Source organism: Vicugna pacos, chromosome 16 (genome assembly GCF_048564905.1).
Source record: "Vicugna pacos chromosome 16, VicPac4, whole genome shotgun sequence".
Taxonomy (NCBI): Eukaryota; Metazoa; Chordata; class Mammalia; order Artiodactyla; family Camelidae; genus Vicugna; species Vicugna pacos.
Window position 1 is genome coordinate 9,501,322 of NC_133002.1, and position 21,211 is coordinate 9,522,532.

The following is a 21,211-nucleotide window of genomic DNA, read 5'->3' on the forward strand; positions in this document are numbered from 1 at the left end:
GGGTGAGCGGGTGAGGTGGAGCTGGCCCTGCAGACCCAGGTCTGCCGGCCCGCAGGGTGAGAGCAAGGAGGCTCCATTTTGATCTCAGGCCTAAAGTTCAGGGCCTGTGGCCGTCCTGGCTTTGGGTGCATCACCCCCTGATTCGTGGCATGGTCGTAAAGAGATAACTGCTGACCAACAGTTCTCAAATCAGTTAAGGTGGTGGAGCAGGAGTTGCTTCAAAATGATGGTTTTCCATATTTGTAAGGTTTTTAACATTTCATCTTCATGCTCCAAATAGCTCAGGTGGGGAAGTGTTTTATTTCTAAATTTATCCATGAGCATGAAGCTAGTGGGTGACTTGGGGTTTCCTGAGGAGCTAGAATACACAAAAAGGTCCTGTGAAATCTTAATATATTTAATTCTATCATCCAAACTGGAAAAAATTTTGTTGGCAGAAAATGCGGTTTTATTACAGGTACCCAGTATAAAATTTCAACCAAGTTACACACACCCAGAGGAAAATGATTTGTCAGACTGGTAGATTTTTCCATAAATGTCCAACATTCAGTAAATATTTATCAGGTGCCTACTATGTGCCAGGGTTTGAGCTGGACACTAGGAATATAGCAGTTAGCCAGAGAGCTTCCACTGAAAAGGAGCCCCCAGATCAGGAAGGAGGATGGAAAAGTAACCAGGCAGTTACAATGCAGAAGGAGAAGTGTTTCTCCAGGGCCAAGTCCAGGAGTCATTCATTCACTCATTCAATTGATCGTTTATTCAGCATATTTACTGAGCATCTACAATGGTCCAGGGCACTGTGCTAGGAACAGAGAAAGCAGTGGGGGAAAGACAGTCTCCGCCCTCGTGTTGCTTTCAGTCTAGTGGGGAAGAAAGACAGGTGAGCAGGTAATTACAGCATGCTAATGCTATGAGAGGGGAGCCTCTATGAGGGCACCGGACCCGAATTTGGAGTGGTGAGGCAAGGATTTAAGCAGAGATGGGAAGGATCAAAAGGTGGGGAAGAATGTTCCAGACCGTGGGGGCAGGACTGTGCATAGTCATAGGGGCAAGAGAGGCCATGGGCAAAGTCATTTGAAATGGCTGGAGCAAAACTCTGGGGGAGTACAGTTACAAGGCAGTGGGGAAGGAGATTGGTAAGAGATAACTGCTGACCAGATCCTGACAAATCTGGTAACCCAGATTAAGGAGTTTGGGCTTTTTCTGATGCTAATGGGTAAAGAGATTTAAGCAAGGGGATGAAGCGGTCAGATGTTCACTTTACAAGGTCACTGGCTGCGATGTAGGAGGGGGATTGCAGGCTGAGACACCAGAGGTAGGAGGCCAACTGGGAGGCTGCTGGTGTTCTCTTGCCAAGTGCTGGCAAGGACCTAGGAACTGAACAGCCAATGAGAAATGTGGGCTGATCAGAGAGCTACTTGAGAGGCACAATCAACAGGAGGTGGGGAACACTGGAAAGGACTCCAGACCCATGCTGATTTCTGAGTTCACCAACTAAGAAGACAGCAGAGCACAAGAAGTTTGGAAGTGGAGTTGGGTAATTAATTCCCTCTGTGTATGTTGAACTTGAGGGGCCTGTGGGAGAGGCATATGGCGATGTCCAGGGGCAACATGGTCTGGAACTGGGGAGAGAGAGTTCAGCTGGAGCCTGCAATTGGGAGTCATCAGAAAAGAGGGGTACTGAGCCCGTGGGCATTGATGAGGTCACTCATGAGTGTTAGGAGCGAGATGAGGACCCTGAGAAAGACTACCATTGAAGAGATGTTTCCAAGAGATGCAAGCTCACAAATGAGACCGATACAGGCTAGAAAGGCAGGAGGAGGACCAGAAGATGGTGTCCCAGAAACCAAGGAGGAGTTAACATTGATTGTATGTGCTTTCATCTTTTGCTATAGATGTGGATGGTTTACAGAGAATTTGTAAGAGGAAAGCATGCACGTAAAACATTTCATCCTTTAGCCTTTTTCTTTCTCTCTCTCTCTCTGTAATTTAGGAAAAGTCCTCTCTTTGGATAGTGGAGTACCAGAGGTCCATAAGGCCACAGGTAAAGAATCACTGGCCTAAAATAAGGAGGTACTATGAGAAACTGGAAGTCTCCATGGAGTCTAGGAAGAGAGAACCTGGGAGGGTGCTCATGTCCCCACGGGTCCAGCAGCTCAGTCCAAGGAACGCTCCTGGGCCTTTTGCACAGCTCATGGCGCTCTCCCTGCATGCCTGTTCGCTGCATTTCCCAGGGTCTGCTTAGAATTCAGCATCCTGTGAGTCTGCTTGGGAAAGTGTCAAGTCCTCAGGCTCCAGCAGATGAACTTGAAGGAACTGATGAGGTTCAGGGGCCTACAAAGCTGACTCGGGCCTCGGGACCCCACTAGGGTACTTGTTTGACAGAACAGCAGCCCACTCGCCGGGCATCTCATTAGCTGCAGCACATCGCACTGGAGCTGCTGCCTCCCAGCAGCTCAGGGACAGGAGTCAGGCAGGGAGGGGCATGACACTGTTTGCCTGGAACTCTACACAAGGGAGGAAGCAATAATGAAAATTATGGTGGAGGGTATTAAGTCCCCAGAACTCTCATCTTGAATCTGCCATTTAATCTCCCCTTTCTTTCCTGTTCCCATGATTCTTCCCAGGGAAACCTTTTTCCTGTAGCTCCGCCAATACATGTATTGCAAAATGACAGCTCCATGTGTAACTTCTGTCCTTTGGTCCAGAAGGTGACTTCTGTCCTGTGTTGATTGTTTGGTGCAGCGGGAAGCCCAGGAGGAGCCCTGGGTGAGAACTTGGATCGCTGTGGTCAGTCTTGCCAAGGTCACAGAGAGGCTCTGGGGGTTCGGGGGTTGTGTAGGTGGGGAGGATTTGCAAGAACGAAAAGTCCTCCCCTGCCCTTGACCAACGCACAAGGCGTGACGTGTGACTTGCGCAAAAGAGTGCTCAGCTGTAACCGCCACCCACAGCCTCTCAACATGTGAGGTGGATGGGGTGCGTGGGAATAAGACATGTGCTTGGTGGGGGCTGTGCTGGGGATGGGAGACTGGGAGGCTCTGCACAGTCCAACGCCAAGATTTGAGATCATTTAGAGCCACACAAACAGGGGAGGGAAAAGGGGGACAAGTGCCAGGAACTGAGTAGTTTCTCACAGGTAGGAGCCTTGGAAGCCAGTGGTCCTCCGCCTGGAGCCTCCCTCAGCAGAAGTTCAAGGCCTGACTCCTCTCCATTCTCAGGGCTGAGTCAGGATTGCTGCCCCTTCTTCTAAGATTCAGGAAGTGCTTATCTTACAGAGCTTCATAACAGGACCACTGGCTTTCGGGACCTGGGTACCTACTGAAGTTCAACCATTCTTGACTGTTTTAAAATAAGCTGTGTGAACCCTCTTCCGCTTGCCAAAAAGAAGTAACGTTTTTTTCACGATGATGGTTTTCCGTATTTGCAGGGATATCAATGTCATCGTAGTCAGCTTCAGGCTCAATATAACTTGGGACAGCAACTGTCTTCTTATTTCTAACTTTTTTTACCGATGAGTAGGCAGCTGGTGGCTGACTTGGGGTTTCCTGTGGGGCTAGAATACACACAAAAAGTATTAGATGCAAAGCTATTGTATGTTTGTATATTTTTGACCAAGTGGTTCTGCATCATTTTCATGGGTTTTGATGATCCTCCCACTTCTTGGTGGACCAGATCCCCATTTTACAGAGGAAACTGAGACCTGGCCATGATACAGTCTCAGGCCCACCCAAGTGAGTCAGTGGCAAATATGGGTCAGATGTCTTGACTCCCATGTCCTTCTGTCTGAGACTGCACTGCAGTGAGAACCATGAAACAGAAGCGTAGACAAGAAACTGATCAGAGCTAGTAGCCAAATGAGTGGTGTTGTATCTACAGATCCTAATTCTCATAAGGAAGTGATACAAGCCATAGTTCCTTTTGGGATAATCCCTCACAATGACGTATACTGCTTTCCAGAACTATCCATAATTGCTCATGTCTGTCATCTCTTTGCTAAGGTAGAGGCAGTGGTGTTTTCAAAAAGTGGGATTAGTGGAGGATGGGTGCCTAGCAAATGGGCGAACATATTAGGAAAACGACAATGAAACAGCTCAGCTCCACCTTTGATGGAGACTGGAACTGCCTCACCACACTCTCACCTGTTCCTAAGAGATCCTGAAAAATGATCACTATTTCATTTCCTGCAAAGTTCTGCAGTTAGACAGATCCAAGTTCATGTTCTTCCATCAGTCACTAGCTGTGTGACTATGGGTAAGTCACTTATTTCTCTGTGCCTCAGGGTCCTCATCTACCAGAGGAGCATAATTATGTACCAGCCTCATAGAGTTGTTGAGAGGATTAGATGAGATAACGCCTAGAAGGTGCCCACCATGGGGCCTGACACACAGTACCTGTTCAAGAAGTGTTAGCTAATATTGTTTTTCACTCGCTGAATCAAAACATTTTTGTTTATTATCTGTGAAGCTCCAGGCACTGTTCTTAGTGGTGGGTAAACAGTGGTAAACAGGACAAGAAAGGCATCTGTTTTCTAGAATTTGTATTCAAGTTTATATTACATTCTAGGTGATAATGACCACTTAGGGTAATTGCCATGAGCTTCATAAAGAAAATTAGCAGGATTTCTTTAGATAGGATGATCAGGAATGGCCTCTCTGAGGTAGTGACATTTGAGTTGAAACCTGAAGGGTGAGGTAAAGTCAGCTCTGTGTAGAGCTTAAGGAAGAACATTCCAGCCAAGGGAACCAGGCAGAATTCTTCTGATAGGAAGTGGGAGAGACCTAGTGACCCCCCACCCCCACGTTCCTTTTTACTTCTGCTCCAAGCTGGAATTTGAATATGAATTTCCACATTGAATATTGGGAGCATTGGTACTTATTCTGTCCCCTTTACACTTAATCATCTGTTTAAACCAGGTTGCTGCCATCTGCAAATTCCAGTGTTATGGACCGAATGTGTCCCCACAAAAATCATATGGTGAAGCCCTAACCACCAGTGTGGCTGTATTTGGAGGTGGGGCCTCTAAGGAAGTAATGGAGGTTAAGGAAGGTCATAAGACTGTGGCCCTGATCCAATAGGATTGGTGCCCTTTTAAGAAGAGACACCAGAGAGCGCTCTCCCCTCCGTGTGAGAACATAGTGAGAAGGCTGCTATCTTCAAGCCATAAGGAGTCCTCATCAGAAACCAAATTGGCTGGCACCTTCATCTTGGACTTCTAGCCTCCAGAACTGTGAGAAAGTTACTGTTGTTTAAGCCATATTTTCTGTGTTACTGTTTTATGGGCAGCCTGAGCTGACTAAGACACCTAGATAAAATTGTTATCTTATCCTGAATGAGACTCTTATCAGCAAAATACTCACGAGCATCTTTTGGAGAAAGCTTACCCCGGGGTGGCAGAGGGGGTAATTGAACTGAGAATTGATCGGTAACATTCCTGGAGAGAGAGGAAGAAGAGGAGTCAGTGTTTGGTTTTGATCATGCCTGCTGATTTAAAGGAAAACGCCGGGGAAAGTGGACAGAATTGAACGTTTAAACCTTGGTTCCTAAAAATTGGAAGCATTTCCTTCCCTTTCAGGACTTGCACCCCATTTGTAACTGATACCCTGAAGAAACCATTTCCTTGAGCACAGGGAATAGCTGGATTAGAGGGAAGGGAGCTGAAGCACTGTAACTGGGAGCATGGAGCTCATCTTCCAGTATCTCCTGAGCTGGCTTAGGAGGGGGAGGTAAGCACCAGGTTTATTTTGACCTACAAAACAGATATACTTCTACTGCTAAATATATGTATATACACCATGTGATGGCAGTACTGGGTATATATCCTGCCAATCATGGAAAGACATGTTACTAGAATGTTCCTAGCAGCACAGTTTGTAACAGCCCCAAATTGGACACGACCCAAATGCCCATCAGCAATAGAATGGATACATTCATCGTGGTTCACTGCCACAGCGGAAGACTCTATGGCAACAAGAATGAACAATCTACAACTACACATGATGAATCTCACAAAACACACTGAACAGAAGAAGCTAAACACCAGATGGTACATACTGTATAATTCCAGGTATATAAAGCATAAAATCAAGGGAAAACTAGTCTGTTCTATTTCAGATAGTGGTTATCCTTGGGGTGTAATGGCTGAAAGGGCATGTCTGGGGTTGAGGTGCTGGTGATTTTGTTTCTTGATCTGGGTGCCAGCCACCGGGTCTGTTCAGTTTGTGGAAGTTCACTGAGTTGTCCTCTTACCATGTGCATTTTTCTGTATTCGTATTATAGTTCAGTAAGAAGTTTTAACAAACAGATAGACTCCCAGCAAAACTCCTTACCTACACCCCCAGCGCTCTCCATGTAGGTCACCATGTAGGTTAAAGTAGGTCACGTAGGCGCTCTGGTCTATGTGACTCCCCCGCCCAGTAAAACCCTGGAAACCAAGGCTTGAGTGAACTTCTCTGGTTGGCAATGCTTCTCATGTGCTGTCACACATCAGTGTTGGGAGAAGTAGGTGCTGTTCGTGTGATTCCCTTGGGAGAGGACAGCTGGAAGCTTGCACCTGCTCTCTCCTGGACTCCGCCACATGCGTCTTTCCCCTTTGCTGAGTTTAATGGGTATCCTTTTGCTGAAATAACCTATAACCTTTTCTGGGTCCTGTGAATCCTCCTAGCAAATAATCAAGTCTGAATGTGGTCTTGGGGATTCCTGAGACAGATAACAATCATAAAACCTCGAGATATCACAAAATACAAAAGCAAAGAGTTTGTCATATTTTTGTTCTGCACAGTACCTTTTAGAGGGCTATACTTGCAACCCATCTAAAGAAAAGAAGGGTAAATCTAACCCTGAGTGGTGGGCCCAGAACCTAGGGCCGGACCTGTGACCTCTGTCCAACTAGATGAGACGAGGGAGGACTTGGAGAGCAGAGAGAGCCATATGGTGCCCTATGTCCCCAAAGCCCTACAGCCTTTCCCTTTAGAGTGGGAAGAGTTGGCAGAGATGACATCGCACTGGAGTTTAGGTCATACTAGCAACAGTAGCGTAGGTGCAAGAATGGAAGTGAGCAGTTGGTTCTCAGAGTTAATAAGCGGAAGGATTCCCTCCCCCTCCCCCGACTTACTCATACATCTCTTCATCTCTCTGCTTCTGTTTCAAGGGCTTGACAATTTCCCATTTCTTGCCTAGGGAAGCAAATAAGCGTATTCGTTTAGGAAGAATTAGCAAAAGTTTTGATTTGAGAGTTTAGAAGAGATGAGAGAACCGGCGAGTTCGGGACTTTGGGAAGAGCTGTTCAGAGGAAGCAGACTCAGGGACACAGAACTGTTGAGTGGGAGAGGCGGAACTTCCCCCAGGCAGTCTGACCGCAGAGCCTGGACGCTAATCCAGGGCTGGCTGTGAGTGTTTCCTCATTGCCTGGTACTCAGCCTGCCTAGCATGTAGTTGGCACTCAGAAATATTGGTCGAATGACTAGCCAAAAGTGTGGTTGGGAGGAAATGAGATACAGGCTGGGAAAAGCAGTTTGTAAACTGCGATGTGCTGGATGTGTAAGTTATTACTCATTATAACCTGCTTGTTAATAGAAGTGGGTCAAGATAGAAGAGAACAGGTAAAGTTTTTGTTCAGGCTCGTACTTCTGTCCATATCTAGAAATGAAATATTTTAAAATGGCAAATGGTTAGAGGACTCTAAGGGCCAGAACTCACTTTCTGTATTAAAAAAAACAAACCAAAAACCAAAAACCAATTGCTGTCAAAGCATGGAGGGGAAAGAACATTGAACGGGGAGCCTAGAAGACCCAAGTTCTGGTTCCAACTCTGCCACCACCAATTCCAATAAGACCTCAACCAAGGATTTGCCTGAACCTCAATTTTCTTATTTCTGAAAAGGGTTTGAGAAGAATGACAAAAAGTTTTCACTTCTTGAGCAGCCCTGACCTTTCAGCACTGGTTCAGTAGAATTCTGAAGCTGTGTCCAGATGCAACGAGAGGACAATGCCTTGATCTTGGAGAGATGCCTGCCCAGGTTGCCCCAGGGGAAGGTGGCTGTACCTCTCAGTGTATTCACCCTCTCCAGGTGTGCTCCAGGTTCTGGTCATTATGTAAAGGGATAGGATCTCAAGAAAATACACCGTTGAGTTGAGGATTTCATGTTTTTGGAAATTAGTAGTAAATTTGAAACCCACTAGTAGATAATCTAAAATTATGTTAATCCTACAGAAATTTATGCTTATTTATGTCTGAGGATGCTAAGACTGTCTGGCCAAGACAGATATACCAGAAAATTCAGAGTATGATCTTAGAGCAGGCAATCGGGGTGGTCAAACGTGGTGATCATAGAAGGAGTCCGTTTTTCATGCCTCAAGACATTAAAAAAAATAACTTTGTTGGAGAATGATTGATGTAAAAGAAGCTGTACATATTTCATATGTGCAACATGTATACAACTTTACACATTTGGTGTGAAGACAGTTTTTGACATTCTGTGGACTCCTGTCCCGGAGGTGAGGTGCTGTGACCGGCAGCACTACAGCACAGTGCACCCTGAAACACAAGCTGCTTCCCCCCAGACTCTTGGGGCTGGAGAGTTCCTGGAGGTTAGGTAACCTCCCTCCCTTCGCTATGCAGAGGGGAAGATTGAGGCCCAAATGCACAAATTAGTGGCAGGGCTAGGACTCAAACCCAAAATGCATGATGTTAAATCCAGAGTCCAACCTGGACAGGCCCAGAACTAATCTCTTTGCCCTAAAGGAGCCCTAATACACTGATAACCACCCTGCCCCTCCCTTCCCTCCACCTGCCCTGGCAAGGTGGTAATTACCTTTTCTAAACAGACTCCTACAGACACAGAACATGATGATGCCCAGGCCCATGGAGACAACGACAATGGCCACAGCCAGGATGATCCAGAAATTGTTCCTCCACCAATCCATCTCCATGGGATCCTGAAAAGAATGGGGAGAGAGGAAGGCGTATGAGTGAAAGGCTTGCTGGGGCGGTGGGGGCCGTATCTACCATGATGTGCGGCTACATTGGCTTAGGGATCAGACAGGCACTGGTTCACAGTCAAACTCTGCTGATTAGCAGCTGGGAGACCTCAGGAAAGTGACTTAACCTTCTGTAAGCCTCAGTGTTCTCATCTGCAACATGGGCATGATAATGTCTATACTTCACAGGGGATTTACAAAGATTAGAGGTAAGACGTACTTATTAGTTCCTCTAGACCCAGTAGACATAATCACGCCTCTTTCTTATACTGTCAAACATGCAACAGGAGGAGGAAGTGCCATTTAAAGCAATAACTGATTGCAGTTGTTTTTATATCAAAGGGGCAACATAGACTGAATTCATAACAGGGGAGATAGAATTTTGAGAGGTTCTCTTTTTTTTTTTTGAGGTAGGGGTTAGGAAAATACCTTGATGGATCTCTTTGAGTGAGGTGTGGTCAGAGGGGAGAAGGTGAAGATGCAAAAGTAAACTGAGCTAGTCTGCACAAGAGAAGGGACAGGAATTTGGGTGTAGAAGGCTGGCTGACCAGAGAGGAGGAGAGTCTGGGGAGAGGGTAACAGCAGAGGGAGAGGTCAAGAAGAGGGTAGATCTTAAATGTTCTCCCCATAAGAAAGAAGTGGTAGTTTTGTGATGGAGATGTTAGGTACCACTTTGGGGGTAATCATTCTACAACATGCAAGTGTATCAAATCAACACATAGTACACCTTTAACTTACACAATGTATCTCAGTAATGTCAATTGTATCTCAATAAAGCTGAGGGAAGAAAGAGAGAGGGAAAAAAAAAAAAGAGAGCACATAAAGTTGGAGCATCATTAGATAGTCCCCGTAGTGGAAAATGACCAATGCATTTGTGGGAAAATTATGTCTAATATTCAGTCTTCAACTGTTGCCTGTGTAATGCTGTGTTCTAATCTGTTCCCATCAAATTCCACTAAAATTGCACGACCAAAGCTTGTATGAACAGAGGAGGAGCCCCCAGAGAAATATTCAGGGAGATCTTGGCGGGGGGTGGGGGGCGCGGCGGCTGGGCTCCCCTTATCTGTGGAATGGGCACTTTGCTAGTTCACTTGGATATTAAAGTAAAAATGATCCTTGAAGTCTGGGAGATAACTTGACATATCCTGGTTATATGAGAATTATATGAGTTTCACCACTTAGCCCGTGGAAACTCACTCACTCGTGATCATAGGATACCATTTCTGATTCATGCTTCTATCAATATTAACGACATCAGCAGGGACCGAGGCAGGAGGCTGAGATACAGGGGCCAACGAAGGATGCTGCTGAAGCCATTATTACTACAAAGACCTTCTGACTTGGCTTATGACTTAAACATGTGTTTGTATTACTGGCATAGTGTCTTCATTTATTAAGCTGTTATATTATGATTTGGAGTTTCAGTTCCAAGCTTCATTTCTTCTGTGAAGGTTTGGCTTGTTCAGTAGAATGTTCTTTGGATATTCGTAAAGTTAGATGTGGCAAAACCAATCATATGTCACTAGTATTCTTCCATGCACGTAACCCTGCTGCTTACTTTTTTGCTTAATGCTCTGTTTTTGTCATTTATTGATGTTGGTAGTTGTCTGAGGATTTACTCTTGAGAGAGTGAAGTGTCAGCTACTGGGGGTGTCTCACCCCCAAGGCATGCATTTGGCAGAAGTTTTGTTGTAGATCACATTTTCAGGGTGCACAAAAGAAAGCAAGAGAGGCAGAAGAACAAATAGAAAAAGGGTAACCATGGAGAATGGAAACTTGGCTCTCAGTCGAGGCCTGTGAAATCTGGTTTTGCAGGGCCCCATGAGGTCACAGGGCACTGGACTTAAGACGATGCCACTTATATAAGGGCAGCCTCTTTGTTCAACAAACTAAATCGGAATTTCACCTTATTTATCTCTGGTGAACCAGATAGTTGGATGCATAGATAGGTAAATGGCTGGCTGGCTGGCTGGATACATACAAATATAGATGCATAGATACATGGAATGATGGAAGGATGGATGGATAGAGAGATAGAGTTTTCTCCCCGTCATTTTCTCATTCTCTTTTCTCTTATATACACTTTGTTTTTCTTTTCTCTTATTTAAATGTCTTCTGGTTCTTAGTCTAATTTCCCACCCCCCTATTTTTTTAAATCTCTTTGTCTTTTTCTTTTATTTTTGAAGAATTTCTCCAAAAAGAAACATAAACATACTCTTTAGAGCTATAAAAATAAATAACAGGACACAAAATTAAAAGCTGTTGCATTTGAAGAGTGTGACAGGGTGGAAGGACAGAAGTGGGAAGACAGGCAGCTATAACTTTCCACCACAAACCCTGTGAACTACTTGATTTTTTCTTTTGCATTTACTTTGATAAAATTGAAGAAGAGCCAACCAACCATATAGTGTAGATTTCCCATTGTCCAGATTTCAAGTTCAAAGACATGTTATTCTCATCAAATTCTCAGGGAGAAAGGGGAAGTAGGATGATGTCAGAAAACGAAACTCTGGGTCACTTTTCAGAACTCAGTAAGGTGGTAAGTATTTTGCAGTTTTGTTCTCACACATCAGATGCTTTGATTTGCCATCAGATGTTTTGCGTGTGTTCAGTGTGCCGAGCAGTCTCTGCAAGTGCTTTCTCACCACTCACCTCATTTCATCCTCACCACCACACCCTCCTTCAGACAGGGGGCTGATTCTGAGGTCAAATGACCCACCCCAGGTCACCCGGGTAGGAGGGAGGGCAGAATGCTTTCTGTGTCACATGGCCTTCCTCTGTGGATGTTAGTTGTGATGCCCCCAAGTCATCAAGGAAAGACCAAACAGGGTTCAGGATATCTTACTTTAAAAGGAGTGTTGCTGTGGTGTTGACATGGTTGTATGAGGGGTCCAGGGATTCCCCAGAATGAATGATCAGGGCCCACTGTCAGGAATGCAGGTACCAAGTTCCCCACATTCTTAGACCAGAGAAATAGCACTCTTCCCCATGGACTGCTGAGTGCTGCATTTTCAACAGAACAAAGAAGAGCTTGTCTTTTGGAGAGAATGCAGCTGAAGAGGGTAGGACCAGGACCCATATTCCATTCCCAGTTGGATGTTCTCTGGTCTACCAGGCTAGTTTAATGGCCAGGGTGCCCCCAAAGAGGGGAGAGGCACCCTGGGGAGAGGTGGCTGGGAGTACAGCCAGTGGGGAGCATGTCACGGCTGCATGATCAGGTTCAGGCCCTGGAAAGGTAGGAAGCCGAGCCCCACCTGTTAGCAGGCCTGCAGTAGACAAGATTGTGGGGTGCAGGCCTCCCAAGAGCTACTGAAGCATGGGGCAAAGAGGTGCTTGCGTGACAGGATGCTGCAGGCAGCCTAAAGATGCAGCTGATCCTCTCCAGGGACCATGAGGGACCTCTCAAAGGCCAGGGGTTGAATCTCTACCCAATACCACAAGCTTGATGGGCAGGAATGGCCCACTGATGGGAGACCTCCTGTGGGAAACTGTCTCCCTGTCTTTCCTCCTCAATCCCACATCAGGGAAGTCAGTGCAGGGAAGGGGTGTGGAGGGAGCTGAGGCTGCCCTCACCCCTCTCTCTACTCCCTCCCCTGGGCAAAGCGGGGAGCTTTGAATCAAAGACAGCAGTGTTAAAATAAGCATGACAAAATTTTTACAACTGAAATGAGTCTGCTTAGTAATCAAAAGTAACTTAAAATTTGAGAATTGGACTGAAATGTCATTGGGGGAGGCCAGGCAGCAGCATTTCTTAGAAACAAACTGTATTTGTCTGCAGCAGCCGCTCTCACAAAATCACAAATTCCCAAAGAGGCAGTGGCTTAAAAACACACAGAAGTGTTATCTCACAGTTCTGGAGGTCAGAGGGCCAATATGATGCCAGCAGGCTAAAATCGAAGTGTGGGCAGGGCTGGGTCCCTTCTGGAGGCTCCTCTGGAGAAGCCGTCTCCTGACTCCTCAGTTTCTGGAGGTCACTCATGTTCCGTGGCTCGTGGCCCCTTCCTCCACCTTCAAGGCCAGCAGTGCTGCGTGTCTCTGACCACTCTTCCCTAGTCACGTCCGACCTCCTCTCCCACTTACAAGGACCCTGGTGCTGACATCTGGCCTACCTGGATAATCCAGGGTCAGCTCCCCGTCTCCAGGGCAGCTGATTCCCAATCTCAGTTCCACCTGCGACCTTAGTTCCCATGTAATGTGACATATTCATGGGTTCCAGAGGTTAGGATGTGGACATCTTGTGGGGGGAGTGGGGCCACCACACAATTTGCCACATGCTCATACCTCCGGAAGATGAGGCGCTAGTTAGAGTGGTTCCATGGGTTTATACATTTTAAAATTTTCATTTGTTTGCCTTCTATTGATGTCTCAGGAAGGAATGGGGGAAAAAGTCAGTGATGATTCCACTGTCTTGACCAATGCTGTCCACCTGGTGAAGCAGCAGCGGGGACCTGCCACAAGGCTGGGGACAGACACAGGTCTCTATTTCTGGGAGGTGACTGCCACACGGGAGGGGAAATCGTTGTTTTTCACAAGTCTGAGGATACAGGAAGGTCTCAAGGCAGGACTTGGACTCAGAGATAAGGCCCCATGAGCCAGAGCAGACCAGCCCACGGTCCAGTATAGACCAGAATAGGGTAGGATCCAGTGTGGGCCCAGAGCTGGTCCAGCTCTGAACTGTAGGTCAGCAGGTCCCAGGGCATGGGAGGGTGTGGGGCTGAGTCCGCAGATACAGGTGAGGGGTCCTGGCTGCCAGGAGGAGGTCAGGGAGCTGCAGGGCCTGACCCCAGTTTGATGTCAACTGGGAGAGCATTGGGTGGACACCATGAATGGAAGGAGGAAGAGTAAGAGAACCATGGGAGAAGCCTTTCGTTGTTAGTTATCAAGTACCTGGGATGTGTCAGGCCCTGGGGCAAGAGCTTGAGGAATATTGCAAGTTCCCTACCCTGCCTGGGTCCTGGCCATTGCGGTTCGTTTGTTTGTTTTAATAAATTGCACCAAGTGATTTCAATGGGCCAATGCTGAGAAAGAGTGATATACATGTAATCACTTAATCCTTATTATAAGCTGGTGTTGGGGATGTTATTAGCACCCGCACTGCACCAACAAAGAGGTAGGACCCAGAGAGATTAAGCAATTTGCTAAGGGCAGCACAGCGAGCAATCGACTACTCTAAGATTGCAGGGGAGCCCAGTCTGACACCAAAGTTTGTGGTCTTTTTATTCTGCCAGGCTGAAACCAAGCTGGTAGATGTTTCTTTTCATAACAGAACTGAAAGCAGAACCCTTGGTCAAGATCTTCCAATACTGGCAAGACCTCAGCCTTTAGCTGTGACTTGTTCCAAAATAACAAGAACCTCAGTAAGAAAACGCACCTCAGAAAAGCAACACACATCCTGTGCTGCTTTACCACGAGTCACAGGCCCCATCTCATTCAGTCCTCACAGCCGCTCTATGAGGCAGGTCATAATTATAATCCCATTTTATAGATAAGAAAATAGAGGCCTAGAAGAGCTCAATCAACTTGCCCAAGTTTGCAGGGCGAGGAAGTGGGAAAATCAGAAGCCAAACACAGGTCTCTCTAACTCTAAGGCCCTAAACTGTGACCACCAGGCTAGGGTTTTGGGAAATGTATCAAAATGCAGATACCAGGGTCCTAGGTCCCTACTCCACTCCTAATCCTGATTTGTACGACTGATGTGGGCCTCAGGAATCAGCATGGCTAACAAGCACTCTGGATGATCCCTAGGCCTCGGGGAGGAACACCGCCTCTGGCCAGCCTGCAGATCCACCGCTGCGGCAGCTGAGGAAGCTGGCGGCTTGTGCCCCACAACAGTCCTAGGCAGGAGCAGCAGCAGCAGGTAGAGTGAAGGTGCTAAAAATGACTCTTTGAACCCAGATGCCTCTCCTGTTTGCTTGTCACACACTGCCTGGAATTTCACCATCAAATCACTTATCTTCAGAACAAAGTCCCACGCTCCCTCCTCTCCCCACTTCCCCTCCATTTAATCTCATTTGCCTGGTGTGCTGGACACTGAGGAAGAGAAACTGGGTGTGAATGACTTTGTTGGAGTTTCAGGATTTCTTCCTTAGGACATTAACAGGAGCAGGGGCATGCTAGAATCTTCCAGATTCCTTAGAGGATAGTCATAGCTACATACAAGGTAGGAATGAAGCTCCTGCAGGATCAGGAAGACCCTGTAATCTAGGCATCATGCTCCCCCTGCTTGTTGTCTCCTCCTGGCCTCACGGATGCTCCCTGCTCAGGAGCTCACCGTCCTATACGTTCTCTCCCTTTTTCTCCTCAATCATCCTGCCCTTAGGACGGACTCTGTATCTCACCCTGTCCTCCATCATAGCTTCAAAGGAGCTCTGGTTAGCTTGACGAAAGTCCAGAAGGCAAGGGAAGCATGAATTTCAAGAAGGGAGGAAAATGAGGTTGAGAAAATATTGTTTAAAATACAGTATCAGAGATTTCAGTGTGTTTATCAACTGTGACGGAGCCAGGAAAGAGGACCAGAATGAAGCACTGGGATAGAAGAGAGAGCAGGAGCTACCTTCGCCTTCACGGGCCCAGAGACAAGAAGGAGATTTTACAAGAGAATAAGGAGGGAGAGAGGATGTGCTGTTCAGTGGAAGCAGCCTGGGGCGTCGGGGCAGGAAGCCAAGAGCTCACACCCAAAAGCTACTCTCTCTCTCTGAAATATGTTATGATCAATATATGGAATGCATTTTCCCTCCAACTGAGCCTGCGTACTCTTCCTGTGACATTTGTTCTGCTGGTTCATTTGCTCCTTGTCTGTCTCTCACGCTGACCTATAAGCTCTAGAAGAGCAAGGGCTTTATCGCCCTCTTTACCCCTGTTTCCAGGGCCTGGAACATCACCTGGAACACAATAGGGGATCCATCCAGTATATGCAAACATATGAATGAATGCCTGATGCCCTGGCCGCTTTCCTCTGCCATTGGCAGACTTCCCCTCTGCTGATGCAGAGCAGTAGGCAGTTTGGACCCAGGGTCTGAAATTCATGCACTGGGTGTTCTAATTCTAAAGCCACCTCACCTGGACACGCGACCTTGGGTGGGCTTCCTGTTCTCCCCGCCGCCTTCGGGGAGGCCGTCAAGCCACTGGCTGGGAAGCAGAGGTCAGGTAGGCGTTGTGGGCTGGAGTGGCAGCTTCTCTCTTGTTTCTGCTCATTCCTGCAGTGCCCTAAGGCACTCTGGTCAACAAGCCTGTTTCAATTCTGAGTGATGTCAGGGTTGGAGAGCTGCTAAAAGCAACCACCCTCCAGCCCTGACTCTCACTTCCCCAAAAAGCACTTCCGGGGAGTCTGACAGAAATCATAGTCACTGTCCATCACCGGGAATCTCGGAGACTGTGGGTTTATTCAGAAATTGGTTTGTTTGTTTTTTTTAAACCAAGATCCTCAGGGTAAGATACACAGTTTGCAGGTTGACAGCTACACATATATTCTCATAAATAAAACATGTTTCACAAAATGTCTTTACATGTGATACACTCCAACCACCATTTTCACACCTATTCTAGCCCATTTCACAAGAAAAAGTCCTGAGTTTATTTCAAAACCCACTAATGGTTAGACCCTGTGTATTGACAACTTGAATTCTTCTTGTGAAAAATAAATGATCTGAAATAGTCCCAAAAGGTGTGGGTAAGGATGCATTTGTTGGCTGGGGGGGGGCATTGCTTAAAGTTTCAGAAAGTAGGAGTTGGAAGAGTCTTCAGAAAATCTCTGTGGGAAGAGGCAGAAGATTTGCAGACAACTCAGCAGGAAGATGGGGAGGTCTGACTATGAATCCAGCCCCTTGCTCTCTGCCAGTAAGGGCTTTGTGGCCCTGGACACAAATCCCTCTACCTGAGGTCTGCACTGCCCAAGACAGCAGCCACTGGCCCCACGAGGCTACTCCACTGAGCACTTGCTAGTTGGCTGATCGGAGCTGAGATATGCTGTCCTTAGTATAGACTTAGTATAGAAAGAAGAACATAAAAGCTCTCATTAACAAGTATTTATATCGATGACATGTGGAAATGGTCATATTTTGGATATAATGGGATAAGTAAAAGGTATTACTAAACTTAATTTCATCTTTTTTTCCCTTCTATTTTAATTTTGGCCCCCAGCTGAAATTCCTGCCGGCACCCCACTACCCCCCGCCACAGCTCACACTAAGATTCTTAGGATTGCCATCTGGGCATGTTGGACTTACTGATGTCAGCTCAAAAAATTGTAAAACTGTGTAAAAACAGAATGGAATTCAACAGAAGAATGGATAAGTGGTCTGGTATTGTCATATAACGAAATGCTACGCAGAAATTTTTAAAAAATGAGTTCCTGATACACACAACAATATAGGTGAATCCTGACAACGTTAAGTGAAAGAAGCCAACTGTAAAAGCGCATGGGGGAGGGTATCGCTCAGTGGTAGGGTTCATGCATAGCGCGCACGAGGTGCTCTGTTACCCAGTACCTCTGCTAAAAAATAAATAAGTAAATAAATAAACCCACCCCCACCAGAAAAATCCTGAACAAATAAAAGAGTATACCCTGTATGAGTCTCTACATGAAGTTCAAGAACAGACTGAACTACTGCGATAGAAACCAGAATAGTGGTTTCAATGGGGGCAGAAAGGGCCTGACTGCAAAGGGGCCCCAGGGAACTTTCAGGAATGACGGAGATGTCTGCATCTTGTCAGGCAATTGTCAAACGTATGGAACTGTACATTTAAGACCTAGGCACTTTAGTTAGAATTATAGCTCATTAAAAGAGTAAAAATAAAAGCTAGAATGAGCTGCCTTTCCAGCACTTAGCAGGTGGGGCAGGGAATGAAGTCTCCTGGTAGGAGATAGGGACTGTTAAATACTCTAGGTATTGGGGTGTGGGGGGATTTGGAGTTATGCTGGGGAAGGGGATGAGAAGAAACGGGAGGAGGGGAGGAAGGGGAGCCAGCAGGAGAAGCAGCTCCTGGAGGGTGCTCAGGGGTGGAGCAGCCAGAGGGTCAAGAACAGGGCTGTAGCATGCCAGTTTCCAGTGGTTTGTGTTGCTGCATGAGAAACCTCTCCTGAGGCCCCATCCAATCTTTCATAAGTTTTACTGCATCTGCCAGTGTGTTGTGAGCAGTTTTGTTTTGTTAGGGTGATGTGGGGAAGCAAGGAAGCCAAGTTTCACCCCGGGGTCAGTGGCTCACCTATAGGGGCTCGGAGCGAGGGCTACCCACAGGCAAGAGGGGATCTCCTGGGAAACCCATGGAAGTCTTCAGGAAGGCTTTGGACTTCGCAGGATGTGGAATGAGGGTTTGAGCTGCTCTCTACCTAGATCTCAAGGGTCCGGGAGACTGTAGATAATCCTGAGGCTACACTTGCAAGCCAGCATAAGCAGCGCTTGCCTGAATTCAGCTCTAGTTCCCAGACTGTCACTGCCCATGCTCCGTGAGGCCAAGTTCCCGCCTGACCTCCTGACCTCCTCGCTGATGTCAGCACCAGGAATGGCCACGTAGAGAGTTGATGGCAACTTAAAAACCCGAGTGCGCCTGAGGAGGGGCAGGGCAGTGTAGTAAAAGGAGTCCGGCCTCTCTTCTCCTTCTCTCTGTCCTCGCATTTCTGGGAAAGTCTGACTATGAGTCTCAGAACTACATCTTGTCAGGCAACTGTCAAATGTATGGAACTGTACATTTAAGACCTAGGCAGAGGAAGCAGAAGGTGAGCCAAACATCTCCTTTTTGGCAGTGCAGAGCCAGGCTGATCGCATGTGCTTCCTTCAGTGTAACAGCTCATCACACTAGCCCTCAGAGTAATCCTGTTGTCTGATTTATTTCATTTTGGGGCTTGACTCTGTTCGTGCAAGCTGACTCATTACAGTTTCTTGCTCCCCTGGCCACAGTTAGAAATTACCTCTATTTGCTAGCAAAAATGAAACATATCATAAAATCTTACCCTAGCAGAACAGATCCTCCCATAGGGCCAGAGGTTGTATACATCAATTACAAAAATTTGGGGGGGGGAAGAAAATAGAAATACATTTATAAAATGATCACATCTTTTGATTCCATAATACCATTTCTAGAAACCTAGCCTAAGAAGTGATCTGAAGGAAGTCAAAATCTAACAGGGTAACCATGTGCACCATCTCTGTAGAGATAAACAGGGAGCTTCGCAGCAGTCCAACAGGGGGTGCTTGGGGAGAAAACGACACTCTGGCCACTTGATGGGATAGGATGCTGCAATCAAGGGATCGTTAGGAAGAACACATTATGAGTTATTGGGAAACCACATAAGATGAAAAAAGCAGAATACTGACTTGTGTCTATACTGTAGCCACATCTCCCAGCATTACCTGAGAATGTGGCTGGAAATGTCAGGGAGGAAATACAGAAGAATGATTTTGATTATTTAGTGTAAGAGTAGGATTCTTTCTTTCCCTCCCATCCAGCCTTGCCGCCAGCCATAAACACATTTTCAAAAATTTAGGTATCACATTTTATAAGAGCTTCTGCTTCCTGCTCCCAAACAGGTCATTTTTCCAGTTCCTCTGGGATGTTCGGGGTGATGTGTTAGTGGACACTTCCAGAGCTACAGATCATTCATGCTTCCTAGTAAGTTTATCCCAGGATTTCTACACCCTAGAAGTCCTTCCTTGGGTCTAAGCAGATTGCCTCTTGCTGCTGATTTCTTTTTCTTATTTGTTTGGCTCTAAGAATGTGGAGAGAAACTTGAACCTGTCACCCAGGGGCTCTCTGGCAGGAATGCTAGTGTCACATTAAGTGGGTGGAGTGGATCAGGGATGCTTGTGCCCTGATGACAGCGATGAAGCCTGTATTTCTACGTCTAAAGTATCCTTACATCAAAATAAAACATGGATCACTTTCCAAAACCTGAGGGAAAAAAGGCTGGAAGGCAAGAGAGCAAATTCTTGACTGTGGTTGTTGGGAGGTGCTGGGGTTTGGGGTCATTGTTTCCCCTATTGATCTAATTTTCAGAAAGAAAAAACAAAAGATGCTCTAAAAAAATGAAAAGAAGCTCCCAGCTCAGCAATCCCCACCTTCCATGCTCCCTCAGAGGCCACATGTGTAAAGGGGTCACGAAAGGGAGTGGCTTTTGGGTCAAGTGATTCGTGAGAAGGTGGAAGTATAAAGAACAGCCAAACGCAGGTCTCCTCCTGACCCCAACCCAGCACACCTGACCTGAGGCCTCTGGAAGGCAGAATGCCGTATAGATACATCCCCGAATGCCAGAGACACAGTGATAGACACCAAGGCTGGTGGCATTCATCCAAGGGCTTCAAGATGGAGCCCAAAGCTCATACAGTCAATGCCTCCAGCCCCTCCTCCAGCACAGACCAGTCAGGGTCCTCTCACAGGTCAGTTACCCAAACTTGCCATCAGAATCCAGACGGATAACAACCCCCTCACAGACACACGTCTCTCTCCCAATCATTATGTCATTTCAACCTGAGAGGTAGCCTCTTCATGGCCCCACAGTACCCACGAGGAGATGGAGGCCCAGGGAGGCGAAGTAATGCCAAGGTCACCTAGCCAGTCACCAGCAGGGCAGATTCTCCAAGGCCAGTGTTTCTCCAACCCCACCCAGCGGTCCTACCCAGGGCCTAGGCTACAACTCCCCACGATCCCGGGCCGAGCCCAGGCGGTCACTCACACTGACACACACCCAGGTGCTTACCTGAGCTGTAAAGGTGTCCAGATGTGAGCGGCTGAGGGGGCAGCAGGGCCCTGAGTGCCGTGGCTTGGGTGTAGCTGGGAAGAGGCGGTTCCTCGCCCACAGGCCTTCCCATCACCCCAAGCCTGAGTGCCAGCCTGACCACACTTCCCCTTTCTGCTCAGCCCACTCGGGAGAGGCCCAGGCGCTGTCACCAGGCAACCAATCCCTCTTCCAAGAAAGCTGACTCCCAAGGCTTCCCAGGAGGCAGAATCTTCTCGCTGCCCCTGTGCTCCAGCGAGGCCCACCAGTGGTCCTGCCTAGGGTGGAGGGGTCAGGCCCCAGGGTGGAGACTTGGCAGTGTGTTGGGGTTTGGGGGTGTCCCCACAAATGAGCCTGCCCTGAGCATCCAGAAAAACGAAAAGGAGCCCGACTCCCACCCGGACCCAGAGCTGGACCCAGAGCTGGACCCAGAGCCAGACCTGGGCGAGAAACCAGCTCACGTGTGCACACAGTGTCCCACAAGGAAAACAGCTCTTGCCAACCCCGGGGAGCCCCGGGACTGCTG

The 21,211-nt window shown here is 47.2% G+C and overlaps 1 protein-coding gene across 3 annotated transcripts; it reads right to left on the bottom strand.

Annotated features, from left to right (window-relative positions):
- Positions 1–565: 565 nt before the first annotated feature.
- SCIMP (SLP adaptor and CSK interacting membrane protein) lies at positions 566–20,730 on the bottom strand. 3 transcript variants are annotated; one of them, XM_072940590.1, is made up of 5 exons: positions 20,668–20,730; positions 8,810–8,933; positions 7,112–7,172; positions 5,358–5,431; positions 566–3,553 (listed from the first exon to the last, which is right to left on the bottom strand). In XM_072940590.1, the coding sequence occupies exons 2-5, from the start codon at positions 8,925–8,927 to the stop codon at positions 3,345–3,347; spliced, it is 462 nt and encodes a 153-aa protein (XP_072796691.1). In that variant the 5' UTR covers positions 8,928–8,933; positions 20,668–20,730; the 3' UTR covers positions 566–3,344. The 3 variants fall into 3 exon arrangements, with proteins under 3 accessions (XP_072796691.1, XP_072796692.1, XP_015106148.2); XM_072940591.1 differs by lacking the exon at positions 20,668–20,730 and adding an exon at positions 16,035–16,165 and having other exon boundaries at positions 5,382–5,431; XM_015250662.3 differs by lacking the exon at positions 20,668–20,730 and adding an exon at positions 16,035–16,165.
- Between the last annotated feature and the right edge of the window lie 481 nt (positions 20,731–21,211).